Consider the following 14,598-nt stretch of genomic DNA (forward strand, 5'->3'; position numbering starts at 1 on the left):
TCGGTCATGTCTGCATGGTTCCCGAACCCATAGGGTCTACACACTTAAGGTTCGGTGACGCTAGAGTTGTTATGGGAAATAGTATGTGGTTACGAAGGTTGTTCGGAGTCTCTGATGAGATCCCGGATGTGACGAGGAACTCCGGAATGGTCTGGAGGTGAAGATCGATATATTGGACGAAGGGTATCGGAGTCCGGAATTGTTCTGGGAGTACCGGGTGACGACTAGCGTGACCGAAAGGTGTTTCGGAGGCCCCGGCAAGCGTTGGGGGCCTTATGGGCCAAGGGGAGGGGGCACACCAGCCCACTAAGAGGCTGTGCGCCCCTCCCAACCCCTCTCATGTAACGTGGAGAGGTGGGGGCGCCTCCCCTAGGGCAGCCACCCCTCCCGGCTTGGGGGGCAAGTTTCCCAGGGGTGGGGGCGCCCAAACCCATCTAGGGTTTCCCCTGTGGCCGCCGCCCCTCCCCTAGGGAACCCTAGGGCGTCTCCTCCACCCCCCTTCCCCCTATATATAGTGAGGGAGAGAGAGGGCAGCCACACCCCTTGCCTGGCGCAGCCCTCTCCTCCTCCAACTCCTCCTCCTCCGTAGTGCTTAGCGAAGCTCTGCCGGAGAACCACGAGCTCCATCGCCACCACGCCGTCGTGCTGCTGGAGTTCTCCCTCAACTTCTCCTCTCCCCTTGCTGGATCAAGAAGGAGGAGACGGCCCCGGGCTGTACGTGTGTTGAACGCGGAGGCGTCATCCGTTCGGCACTAGATCGGATCTTCCGCGATTTGAATCGCCGCGAGTACGACTCCATCAACGGCGTTCTTGTAACGCTTCCGCTTAACGATCTTCAAGGGTATGAAGATGCACTCCCTCTCTCTCGTTGCTAGCATCTCCTAGATTGATCTTGGTGACACGTAGGAAAATTTTGAATTATTGCTACGTTACCCAACAGACACTTCACCATTATTTGGGCCTAGAGGAAGGCATTGGGAAGTAATAAGTAGATGATGGGTTGCTAGAGTGACAGAAGCTTAAACCCTAGTTTATGTGTTGCATCGTAAGGGGCTGATTTGGATCCATATGTTTCATGCTATGGTTAGGTTTACCTTAATACTTCTTTTGTAGTTGCGGATGCTTGCAATAGGGGTTAATCATAAGTGGGATGCTTGTCCAAGTAAGGACAGCACCCAAGCACCGGTCCACACACATATCAAATTATCAAAGTACCGAACGCGAATCATATGAACGTGATGAAAACTAGCTTGACGATAATTCCCATGTGTCCTCGGGAGCGTTTTCCTTCATATAAGAGTTTGTCCAGGCTTGTCCTTTGCTACAAAAAGGATTGGGCCATCTTGCTGCACTTTATTTACTTTTGTTACTTGTTGCTCGTTACAAATTATCCTATCACAAAACTATCTGTTACCTATAATTTCAGTGCTTGCAGAGAATACCTTGCTGAAAACCGCTTATCATTTCCTTCTGCTCCTCATTGGGTTCGACACTCTTACTTATCGAAAGGACTACGATAGATCCCCTATACTTGTGGGTCATCAGTGAACTACTTTCCAATAAGGGAGCAGGTATAGTTACCTCATCAAGTTCTACTTTCCTCCAACTCACTTCTTTCGAGAGAAACTCCTTCTCTAGAAAGGATCCATTCTTAGCAACGATTGTCTTGCCTTCGGATCTGTGATAGAAGGTGTACCCAACAGTCTCCTTTGGGTATCCTCTAAAGACACATTTCTCTGATTTGGGTTCGAGCTTATCAGGTTGAAGTTTTTTCACATAAGCATCGCAGCCCCAAACTTTCAGAAACGACAACTTTGGTTTCTTGCCAAACCAAAGTTCATAACGCGTCGTCTCAACGGATTTAGATGGTGCCCTATTTAACGTGAATGCAGCCGTCTCTAAAGCATAACCCCAAAACGATAGCGGTAAATCAGTAAGAGACATCATAGATTGCACCATATCTAGTAAAGTACGAGTACGACGTTCGGACACACCATTACGCTGTGGTGTTCCATGTGGCGTGAGTTGCGAAACTATTCCGCATTATTTCAAATGAAGACCAAACTCGTAACTCAAATATTCTCCTCCACGATCAGATCGTAGAAACTTTATTTTCTTGTTACGATGATTTTCCACTTCACTCTGAAATTCTTTGAACTTTTCAAATGTTTCAAACTTATGTTTCATCAAGTAGATATACCCATATCTGCTCAAATCATTTGTGAAGGTGAGAAAATAACGATACCCGCCGCGAGCCTCAACATTCATCGGACCACATACATCAGTATGTATGATTTCCAACAAATCTGTTGCTCGCTCCATTGTTCCGGAGAACGGCGTTTTAGTCATCTTACACATGAGGCATGGTTCGCAAGTACCAAGTGATTCATAATCAAGTGATTCCAAAAGTCCATCAGAATGGAGTTTCTTCATGCGCTTTACACCAACCTAAACGGCAGTGCCACAAATAAATTGCACTATCATTATCAACTCTGCATCTTTTAGCTTCAATATTATGAATATGTGTATCACTACTATCGAGATTCATCAAAAATAGACCACTCTTCAAGGGTGCATGACCATAAAAGATATTACTCATATAAATAGAACAACCATTATTCTCAGATTTAAATGAATAACCGTCTCACATCAAACAAGATCCAGATATAATGTTCATGCTCAACGCTGGCACCAAATAACAATTATTCAGGTCTAAAACTAATCCTGGAGTTAGATGTAGAGGTAGCGTGCCGACCGGGATCACATCGACTTTGGAACCATTTCCCACGCGCATCGTCACCTCGTCCTTAGCCAATCTTCGCTTAATCCGTAGTCCCTGTTTTGAGTTGCAGATATTAGCAACAGAACCAGTATCAAATACCCAGGTGCTGCTGCGAGCATTAGTTAGGTACACATCAATAACATGTATATCACATATACCTTTGTTCACCTTGCCATCCTTCTTATCCGCCAAATACTTGGGGCAGTTCCGTTTCCAGTGACCAGTCCCTTTGTAGTAGAAGCACTCAGTCTCAGGCTTAGGTCCAGACTTGGGCTTCTTCACTTGAGCAGCAACTTGCTTGCCGTTCTTCTTGAAGTTCCCCTTCTTCCATTTACCCTTTTTATTGAAACTGGTGGTCTTGTTGACCATCAACATTTGATGCTCCTTCTTGATTTCTACCTCCGCAGCCTTTAGCATCGCGAAGAGCTCGGGAATTGTCTTATCCATTCCTTGAATATTATAGTTCATCACGAAGCTCTCGTAGCTTGGTGGCAGTGATTGAAGAATTCTATCAATGACACTATCATCGGGAAGATTAACTCCCAGTTGAATCAAGTGATTGTTATACCCAGACATTTTGAGTATATGCTCACTGACAGAACTATTCTCCTCCATCTTGGAGCTGTAGAACTTATTAGAGACTTCATATCTCTCAATCCAGGCATTTGCTTGAAATATTAACTTCGACTCCTGGAACATCTCATATGCTCCATGACGTTCAAAACGTCGTTGAAGTCCCGGTTCTAAGCCGTAAAGCATGGCACACTGAACTATCGAGTAGTCATCAGCTTTGCTCTGCCAGACCTTCATAACATCTGGCGTTGCTCCTGCAGTGGGTTTGGCACCTAGCGGTGCTTCCAGGACGTAATTCTTCTGTGCAGCAATGAGGATAATCCTCAAGTTACGGACCCAGTCCGTGTAATTGCTACCATCATCTTTCAACTTTGCTTTCTCAAGGAACGCATTAAAATTCAACGGAACAACAGCACGGACCATCTATCTACAACAACATAGACATGCAAAATACTATCAGGTACTAAGTTTATGATAAATTAAAGTTCAATTAATCAAATTACTTAAGAACTCCCACTTAGATAGGCATCCCTCTAATCATCTAAGTGATCACGTGATCCATATCAACTAAACCATGTCCGATCATCACGTGAGATGGAGTAGTTTTCAATGGTGAACATCACTATGTTGATCATATCTACTATATGATTCACGCTCGACCTTTCGGTCTCAGTGTTCCGAGGCCATATCTGCATATGCTAGGCTCGTCAAGTTTAACCCGAGTATTCTGCGCGTGCAAAATTGGCTTGCACCCGTTGTATGTGAACGTAGAGCTTATCACACCCGATCATCACGTGGTGTCTCGGCACGACGAACTTTCGCAACGGTGCATACTCAGGGAGAACACTTATACCTTGAAATTTAGTGAGAGATCATCTTATAATGCTACCGTCGATCTAAGCAAAATAAGATGCATAAAAGATAAACATCACATGCAACCAATATAAGTGATATGATATGGCCATCATCATCTTGTGCCTTTGATCTCCATCTCCAAAGCACCGTCGTGATCACCATCGTCACCGGCGCGGCACCTTGATCTCCATCGTAGCATCGTTGTCGTCTCGCCAACTATTGCTTCTACGACTATCGCTACCGCTTAGTGATAAAGTAAAGCAATTACATGGCGATTGCATTTCATACAATAAAGCGACAACCATATGGCTTCTGCCAGTTGCCTATAACTCTGTTACAAAACATGATCATCTCATACAATAAAATTTAGCATTATGTCTTGACCATATCACATCACAACATGCCCTCCAAAAACAAGTTAGACGTCCTCTACTTTGTTGTTGCAAGTTTTACATGGCTGCTACGGGCTGAGAAAGAACCGTTCTTACCTACGCATCAAAACCACAACGATATTTTGTCAAGTATGTGATGTTTTAACCTTCACAAGGACCGGCCGTAGCCACACTCGATTCAACTAAAGTTGGAGAAACTGACACCCGCCAGCCACTTGTGTGCGAAGCACGTCGGTAGAACCAGTCTCGCGTAAGCGTACGCGTAATGTCGGTCCGGGCCGCTTCATCCAACAATACCGCCGAATCAAAGTATGACATGCTGGTAAGCAGTATGACTAGTATCGCCCACAACTCACTTGTGTTCTACTCGTGCATATAACATCTACGCATAAACCTGGCTCTGATACCACTGTTGGGGAATGTAGTAATATCAAAAAATTCCTACGCACACGCAAGATCATGGTGATGCATAGCAACGAGAGGGGAGAGTGTTGTCCACGTACCCTCGTAGACCGTAAGCGAAAGCGTTATGAGAACGCGGTTGATGTAGTCGTACATCTTCATGATCCGACCGATCCAAGTACCGAACGCACGGCACCTCCGAGTTCAGCACACGTTCAGCTCGGTGACGTCCCACGAACTCCGATCCAGCAGAGCTTCGAGGGAGAGTTCTGTCAGCACAACGGCGTGATGACGATGATGATGATGCTACCGGCGCAGGGCTTCGCCTAAGCACCGCTACGATATGACCGAGGTGGATTATGGTGGAGGGGGGCACCGCACACGGCTAAAAGATCAACTGATCAACTTGTGTGTCTATGGGGTGCCCCCCTCCCCCGTATATAAAGGATTGGAGGAGGGGGAGGGGCCGGCCCTCCTAGGCGCGCCCCAAGGGGAGTCCTACTCCCACCGGGAGTAGGACTCCAACCCTTCCAAGAGTAGGAGTAGGAGAGAGGGAAGGAGGAGAGAGGGGGAAGGAAAGGGGGGCATTACCCCCCCTCCTTGCCCAATTCGGACTAGAGGGGGAGGGGGCGCGCGGCCTGCCCTGACCGCCCCTCCTCTTCTCCACTAAGGCCCAATAGGCCCATTACACTCCCCGGGGGGTTCCGATAACCCCCCGGTACTCCAGTATTTGTCCGAACTTGCCCGGAACCCTTCCAAAGTCCAAACATGGTCATCCAATATATCGATCTTTATGTCTCGACCATTTCGAGACTCCTCGTCATGTCCGTGATCATATCCGGGACTCCGAACTACCTTCGGTTCATCAAAACACGTAAACTCATATTACCGATCGTCACTGAACGTTAAGAATGCGGACCCTACGGGTTCGAGAACTATGTAGACATGACCGAGACACGTCTCCGGTCAATAACCAATAGCGGTACCTGGATGCTCATATTGGCTCCTACATATTCTACGAAGATCTTTATCGGTCAAACCGCATAACAACATACGTTGTTCCCTTTGTCATCGGTATGTTACTTGCCCGAGATTCGATCGTCGGTATCCCAATACCTAGTTCAATCTCGTTACCGGCAAGTCTCTTTACTCGTTCTGTAATGCATCATCCCATAACTAACTCTTTAGTCACATTGCTTGCAAGGCTTATAGTGATGTGCATTACCGAGAGGGCCCAGAGATACCTCTCCGACAATCAGAGTGACAAATCCTAATCTCGATCTATGCCAACTCAACAAACACCATCGGAGACACCTGTAGAGCATCTTTATAATCACCCAGTTACGTTGTGACATTTGGTAGCACACAAAGTGTTCCTCCGGTATTCGGGAGTTGCATAATCTCGTAGTCATAGGAACATGTATAAGTTATGAAGAAAGCAATAGCAACATACTAAACGATCAAGTGCTAAGCTAACGGAATGGGTCAATTCAATCACGTCATTCTCTAATGATGTGATCCCGTTAATCAAATGACAACTCATGTCTATGGCCAGGAAACTTAACCATCTTTGATTCAACGAGCTAGTCAAGTAGAGGCATACTAGTGACACTTTGTTTGTCTATGTATTCACACATGTACTAAGTTTCCGGTTAATACAATTCTAGCATGAATAATAAACATTTATCATGATATAAGGAAATATAAATAACAACTTTATTATTGCCTCTAGGGCATATTTCCTTCAGTGCATTCGACTTGTTAGCTAAGGCTCTGATCATACATTGCTCCGATGAAATTCCATCACGAATGCACATACACGTCGACCAAGATGACTTTCCAAACAAGATGATCGATTCTCTTAAGATGCACTAGTATATGAGTCAGTCAATTGCTTCATGGCTAAGTACACACATATAAGACATATCGAGTTTTTTCCGCCAATAAACACATGAAAGTCCGATTTGAACAAGACAACATAGTTAATTCCAACATGGTTGAACCTGACTCCACCAGCTAGCTAGCTGAAGGTCTTCATGCTTCCTCTACATCATAGGTCGACCATATACCACGGGATATGAACATGGTGTCGTTCTAGAGGAGGAACATCAGAAAAATTAAATTGTGGCACAAGTTTGATAAAATGGGGTAAAGCGGATAAACGTTGCTTAAATGAGGTAATCCCAGTCGAAAATGACAAAAACATGGGTAAGATTGGAATTAACTCTTTCATCTATTTATACTAAACTTTTTAACCTCGGCGTAAACCATCTAGCTGTTAATACATTGCCTAGCATATAAGCATTTTCTATGCATAACTATCAACATTTTAAATCTAAAAAATATTTATCATTATAAATATTTTTCTAGTGCTAAACTGAATCTGTGCAAAAAATGTTTGTTTTACTTAGTTTTGATTGTATAAGGCAAACTTTTGTTACATGGAAATGACCATAAATATGACCAAACCGATATTTTCATAATATTCAATGTATTTATTTATATTGCTGATGTATTATATAGTTCATCTGTATTTGTACATATTCCATGGTGTTTCTAAATGAAAATAGAGCTTAATATAGTGCCTTCAGGGGATATAGGTCTAGCAAATAACTTGGTAGAGATATATATGTAGTCCAAAACTATGAAATTTAGGTCAAACTAAGTATACATTTCTAGAGGTATGAAGTGTTAATGAGTAGTCTGTCCTCAAATCCAAGGGTACAAAAGTGTCAACTAGTAGTTTTTCCACAAATTCTATCTTTTGGCTCCCGCTTCCATGGTGGTGTTCATATTTTATTCAGAAATCTCCTTCTTGGTCTAAGCGGGTAAGTAGTTAGTCATGGCACATGTGATATGTATTTTATTTAAAATCATGTTATACATAACATGCATACATATTTATAATTCAAAGTTTAATAAGCTACAATATAGAGCATTTGAATTTTACATTGTCCCTACAAATCAGTTGCACTTGCCTAAAATTTGTACTCATTTCGACCCGACATGATTTGTTTGTCACGGGTTAATTCTGAAAATCATATATCAAACAATAACATTATGTATGCAAAACAATATTAGCTTATTTAGACATGATAATAGGCATGACCTATTTTCATATGCAAACAACCTCTTTTTTTAAACTTTCTTATGACGCGTTTGGTTCAGCTCCCATAATGTATTCGTTTTCTCGTGTCGGAAAGCACCGTTTCCAATCATTTTTTACCTAAGACAGTCTTTGTTTGGTTCGGGCTGAGAGTCCCGTTTTCCAATTCACTTCGGTTCGAGCGGTTTCAACTTTACGAAGCGGTGTATCAGAAAACGCGGCAACGGAAAACATCATACGCGAAACAAACGCCCGCTACCGTTTCAGGAAACGCTGCAATCGTAAACCGCGCTATTTTCTCGGAACCAAACGCGTCGTTAGCATCTTTGAGGCCCGGGGTTGTAGCCTAAACCCAACATAGTACAAAGTCATGGAGAGCACCAAGGATTAAACTAGCAACTCACTGGTCCAATGTGTGACCATTAGGGGTCCAATGTGTGACCATTAGGTCATGATTTACTGGAGAGATGTATTTGTGTAACCCCCTTCCCCCTTGAACTACGACCCACATCCTTGGGGTTTCAAAAATATAGTTTTCCTTTATCATGTGTGCTTTCAAATATGTTGCCAGTGTTCACTTTATATCCAATTTAGAGATACTATTGCTATCGTGCATGCTTCCCATAAGTGGTGATAGCACATTTTTTTTGCCATATTGCCTTTTCATTTCATAAATCACAATTTCAACACTACTTCATAATTTTAGTACAAAATTTCATCAGACACTATCCTGGTGTGCTTCTTATATGCCTACCGTGTGTTTCAAAGCAATGCTTCAACGATTAGCACATATGCTACATTGATTTATCCCAATTGTTTTCACTTTCGATTATTGTAGCAACTGTTTTCATTAGGTTCTATTTTTATTCTTCATATATGCTTCCACGTGCTACGTGTATAGTATTTTGTTTAATGACATGCTTAGAAGATGATATAATAGAGGTTCATGACTTATCGTCTCGTGCTTACTTTATTTCCTCCATGCTTCAACACTAGACCACATGTGTAGTACAAATTCATATTAGTTGTTTTGTCATAATTATCAGTGTAGTTTCAAAACTCATGAATTGGCTTCTTCATTTCTAGACCGCCGCCTCCTACAAAGTGTTGATGGATCAGCGAATGTGGATGGAGTTATGGTGGAGATGGAGGAAGCTAGGGAGGGTGCGTCGATGAAATGTTGAGGGAAGTCATGGGTGCGGAAGGAGTCATCCATAAAGGAAGAGAGACCAATTGGGATGAACCCAACACTTGACGATGGCGGACGAGAGTGATACATCGACAAGACTTCGGAGGTGTCGGTCGGTGTACGCCTCGTCAAATCGAAAGCCTCATTGGATGGTGTTCCTTGCCATTGATTGGCAAAGGCCATGAGAAACAAGGAGTGGGAGATAATCCGAGATGCCCGACACGTTGCTCGCCATAGGCCTCGTTAGATTGGCGGCATGGACAAATCTTGGTACTTATCATTGGTGTCGTCGGATAAGTGTCCGGAGGCGGAATAGAGGTTATATATATAGCCTAAACTCAGGCCGTTGGATTGGATGCACCGTGGCGATTGACCGTCCGTTCTAAAGAGTTCATTTACCTTTTTCAGAAAAATGCTCCTCAATGTGCTGAGAAATTACTTCCGCCTGCCACCACCTCTGCTGGAGCGTTGCGCTGCCTCTCTCCCGTGCGGCTAGGTTTCCCCGCCGCCGCCGCCGCCGTCGCCTCCCATCTTCCATCCCCACCGCCGCAGCCGTCGCCTCCCACCTCCCATCCCCACCCCCACTCCCGTTTCTGCCCCGTCCCGGGACACGTGCGCTGCCGCCGTCCACGTCCTACCGAGCTCCTACGCCAGCAGATCGACACCGCCGGACCCGTTCGCCGCCGTCCATCTCGCCCTCTGCCTCCGGCTCAGCACCTACTAGCTTCCGGAAAAGCTCAAGCTCAGTATTTCCCTCCTACCTACGCCTAGCTTAGGGCCGGCCCCGGTCTCGCCCGGCAGCAAGGGGCTCGCCGCGATGGCGGACCTGATTCCGGGGGAAGGAGAGCTGGCCTTCGGCGGCAACCAGGACGACGACGACGCGGAGGACGCCTCGCCGGGCAGCAAGGAGCTGGCCGCCATGGTGGAGGCGGCGGCGGCGGCGAGCGTGGAGCTGGACGCGGCCGCCGACCGGGCGCCGCCGTACGGGGACGACCGGACGCCGAGGGACGGGATGGTGTTCAAGTCGTACGAGGAGGTGCTCAACTTCTACAAGCGCTACGCCCTGCGCACCGGCTTCGGCGTCTGCGTCAAGAAGTCCTCCTTCACCAAGGCCGGCCTCTGCCGCCGCCTCCTGCTCGTCTGCAACAGGTGGGGGAACGGCAAGGAGGACGCCTGCTACCAGGCCAGGCCCACTGCCAAGACCAACTGCCAGGCCACCGTCGTCGCCAGGCTCTGGGGGGACGGCATGCTGCACCTCACCGACGTCAGCCTCGACCACAACCACCCGCTGAACCCCTCCGCGGCGCGCTTCCTGCGGTGCTACAAGACGCTGCCCAGCGGGATGAGCAAGGACCTGGTGGTGAGGGCCGCCAGAGGCGAATGCGCCACGTCCGGCGGCGACGTCGAGGCCCCCCCGATGTTCGATGACTGGGGGCGACTCAAGATCAGGGAGGGTGATGTTCAGGCCATCAATTGCTTCTTTGCAGAGATGCAGGCCAAGCAGCCAAACTTCTTCTATGTCATGGATTTCTATGTGGAGGGTCACCTGAGGAGCGTTCTTTGGGCCGATTCAAGATCCAGGGAAGCATACCAGTATTTTAGCGACGCTATCTGGGTCGATACCACCTGCTTGAGGAGTAAGTTCAATGTGCCCCTGGTTTTGTTTCTCGGGGTGAACCATCATGGCCAGCTTGTCTTGTTAGGGTGCGGCTTGCTTTCGGATGAGAGTACAGAGAGCTTCCTATGGCTGTTCAAAGCATGGCTAACTTGTATGAAGGGAAGGCTTCCAGGCGCCATGATTACGGATGAGTCTGTGGCGATAAAAGCTGCGGTTCGAGAAGTGTTCCCCAAAACACGCCATAGGATAAGTGATTGGCATATAGTGAGAAGTATTGCTGAAAAGTTAGGAGAGTTGCCAGAATATGAATCGATAAAAGTCCAAATGGAGGCAGTGATATATGGTTCCTTGAAGGATGATCAGTTTGAGACAAGGTGGAAGAACTTGATCAATAGGTTTGGCCTTCAGGATAATGAATGGATCATCTTTCTGTATGAAAATCGACACTTGTGGGTCCCTTCCTTCCTGAAAGATGCCTTCTGGGCTGGACTGTCTGTTAACCACCGGGAAAGCCCAGGTGCATTCTTTGATGGTTCAGTGAGCCATGAAACCACATTGGTGTCGTTCCTTAGCAACTACATGATTCTTGTACAGTACAAGTACAAAATGGAGCAGCAGGATGATTTTGAGTCATTAACCAGCGGCAGGGTCCTTGTATCAAAGTTCCCTATGGAAGAGCAGATATCCAAATTGTACACCCTGAACATGTTTGTGAAATTCCAGGATGAGCTAAAATCAACCCTGGACTGCCAAGTTCAACAAGTATCGCCATCTTCTTTTGTAGTTATTGACTTAGCTGAACAAGGCACAGGATTAGTGACTAGAAAGTATGAGGTTGTTCACTGTATGGAGACCAACAGGATGGAATGTAACTGTGGCCTATTTCAGTTTAGTGGAATTGTTTGTCGGCATGCGTTATCGGTGCTTAAATGGCAGCAAGTGTATGATATCCCCCCTTGCTATGTACTTAACAGGTGGAGGAGTGATTTTAAGCAGCTGCACGCTCTGGATAATCCACTCAAGGATCCTTTAGTATCGAGTAATCATGTTGAGCGTTATGACCATATTTCCTTGCAGTGCCTCCGTCTTGTTGAGATTGGAATGGTTTCAGATGACAAGTATCAGCATGCATTAAAACTAATAAGCGACATGAAAAGGACCCTTCTTGATGATAATTTGTGCCGCGAGTTGGAGCAGAAAATGTCACCTCCTGAACGCGCAATTGTTGTGAATGGTGATAGCCATGCACAGCCTGGTTCATCTGAGGGGGGTCCAGCCAAAAAACGCCGCGGCCGTCCTCCCAAAAAGAGTAAAGAGATAAGCGCGGAGTCTGTGTCAAATCAATGTGGAAACAAGGTGCCTCCTTATTCATAGATTATTCATCGACTCCTTCCATTTGATTTGCTGTTGGTGCTAATCAAGTTTAAAATGTTGTGTGGCAGGAGTCTTTACTGGTATCTTCGGATGTAAGCCAGAAGGGTGCTTTACATTCTTCTTCAACTGCCTCCAACCTTGGTACTCATGTCAGAGCACATGGTGTTGATGATCTTATGGTAGTGTCTATCATCAATATTTGGTTATTAAATTCCTTATCAGATATGAGAATCTTGACAATGACCTTATTTTAACCGTATAACTTTCAGGAAGAAGTTAATGCTAATGAGGTATCATTTGAGAGCCGTTATGGGGTGCAATCTAGCCATCCAAATCATTATGGTGACCAGCTGCATCCAGGCCACACATTGCAGGTTTTTCTTTTCAGCTACACTACACGACCACATTTCATTTGCATTTTTTTACCATGTGCAACCAAGGAAAATCTTTTACTGGTTTCTTCATAATGGACAGTTTGGCCAACACATATCCGCAGAGCAATCTAGGGGAGTCGAGTGGGTGTATCCGACTATATATCAGGTGAATGGGTACTTTGCATCTGTCTAGTATTTTTTCAGAGGGTTTGCGTGAATCAAGCCTTATTATAAAATTGTAGTGATATGCATATGTGCTGATGCATCATAAGCAATGTAGGATGATCAAGTGCCTTATGGCAGGCGGACATCTTGAATGCTAGAACAGGAGAATGATTTCAGGTTTATCTCTCACTAAATTTTCTCCTTTTATGTCACTGAGGTCTAACTCAGAAATAACCCAGCATCAGAATGGAACACTTCAGACTTTGATGAGCAAAACTTGACAAAATTTGATAAAGAAAATTCACCAGCACTTTGAATTAATCCCTTTTCCAGTTCCCTGCTGCTGTTGAATCTTTTTCATGGGTCGACAGATATTTTGATAATAAGCCAATCGAGCACATAGCTGTGCTTTCAGCAATAACTTCACCATACCACTTTCACGTGTGAACTACCTTTCAAAGCACATACTGTTATGGCAGGCATTGCGGAATTATCCTTTTTTGGCACTGTCCGATTGGATATTGTGTAGATTGTGGACTTATGTACTGTTTTGTTTTTTTGCGGGGGACTTATGTACTTGTAGTTAACATTAGTAAACTTGATATTTGAAGGTTGATACATCCAAACTGAAAGATGATAATGCTATGCGTTTATTACAGTAATAATACTAGTAACCCAAATTGTTAATGTCGTCTTAAACAAGGATGCGTTCCTACTTGATTAGCCGTTAATCATAAGAGCATCACAATTCTTAATCGCAGCAGGCTCATCAGAAGATATACTCCCTCCGTCCCATAATGTAAGACGTTTTTTGACGGTCTTACATTATGGGGCGGAGGGAGTAGAACTCAGCGTTGAGAATGGGCAGACCTGTGCATAATTAATTCAGCCATTTCTTGAACTTTATTATCGTATTACCTTATTATTTTTGCCACGAATAGCAACAGATTACTCGTGAACCATTAGCGCATAGTACATGCTGTGTATTTTCAGTGATCCAACTTTCAGGTTTTTTACATATAAAACCACCATTGGCGCGAATTATTAGTTGGAAACTACTATGTCTGTTTTGATCGGGAGACGGCCTGTTTCGAGGTGCTTGCCGAGTCGTCTGTTCGTTAACGGGGTTCCATCTAATGCTTGCAGGTTCCTGATGATGAGATGTACAGAGGGGTCCGGGAAGCTGCCAGTTGGCGTCGGCCCCCACCCCAGGATGTGTTAGCTTCATCCATCTAACATCAGAGGCGCGGCGGCGTGATGAGAGCGCGCGTGTCGGCACAAGTCTGGGCATGTGGTTTGATTCTTTCGCCTGCATAGAGACCGGCATGAAAGTGGCAATGTGACTTGGCTGACCTTGATGGTGCTGGCAACTGCTAAAATGTAGTGTACTGTGCCTGATCCTGACAAGAACTCAGATATAGCTCTCTTGAAATCCTGCTCTCTTTTTGACTGCTGACCCTGACCTATGTGAATACATCGTTCGACTTTTTTTCTTTCTGAAAAAACCCTGTCGTTTTTTTTTCTCGCTTAAATGTGATACGATGCTGCTGCGTGTCTGTATATGTTTTGAAGGTTGTCAGAATAAAATAAAATAAGCCACAGTGAGAGCATCACTCACAGCACAGCAGCATGAGTGAAAAGAAGTCAACTTTCTTGTGTTCTTTTGTAACAAGGCTTCGGAATTTTCAGCAAGATCAAGTGATAATCTGGTTAGGGCAGATTTGAAGGTCCTCCAAAAGGTTATTGCATATATGTTCGCAAAAAAGAA

The 14,598-nt window shown here is 45.2% G+C and overlaps 1 protein-coding gene across 1 annotated transcript; it reads left to right on the forward strand.

Moving 5' to 3' along the window:
- Nucleotides 1-9,726: 9,726 nt before the first annotated feature.
- LOC123123758 (protein FAR1-RELATED SEQUENCE 6) lies at nt 9,727-14,349 on the forward strand. The gene is made up of 6 exons (XM_044544359.1): nt 9,727-12,273; nt 12,360-12,470; nt 12,561-12,665; nt 12,766-12,831; nt 12,946-13,007; nt 13,977-14,349. The coding sequence occupies exons 1-5, from the start codon at nt 10,117-10,119 to the stop codon at nt 12,979-12,981; spliced, it is 2,475 nt and encodes an 824-aa protein (XP_044400294.1). The 5' UTR covers nt 9,727-10,116; the 3' UTR covers nt 12,982-13,007; nt 13,977-14,349.
- Nucleotides 14,350-14,598: the final 249 nt, after the last annotated feature.

This window comes from Triticum aestivum, chromosome 5D (genome assembly GCF_018294505.1).
Source record: "Triticum aestivum cultivar Chinese Spring chromosome 5D, IWGSC CS RefSeq v2.1, whole genome shotgun sequence".
Lineage (NCBI taxonomy): Eukaryota > Viridiplantae > Streptophyta > Magnoliopsida > Poales > Poaceae > Triticum > Triticum aestivum.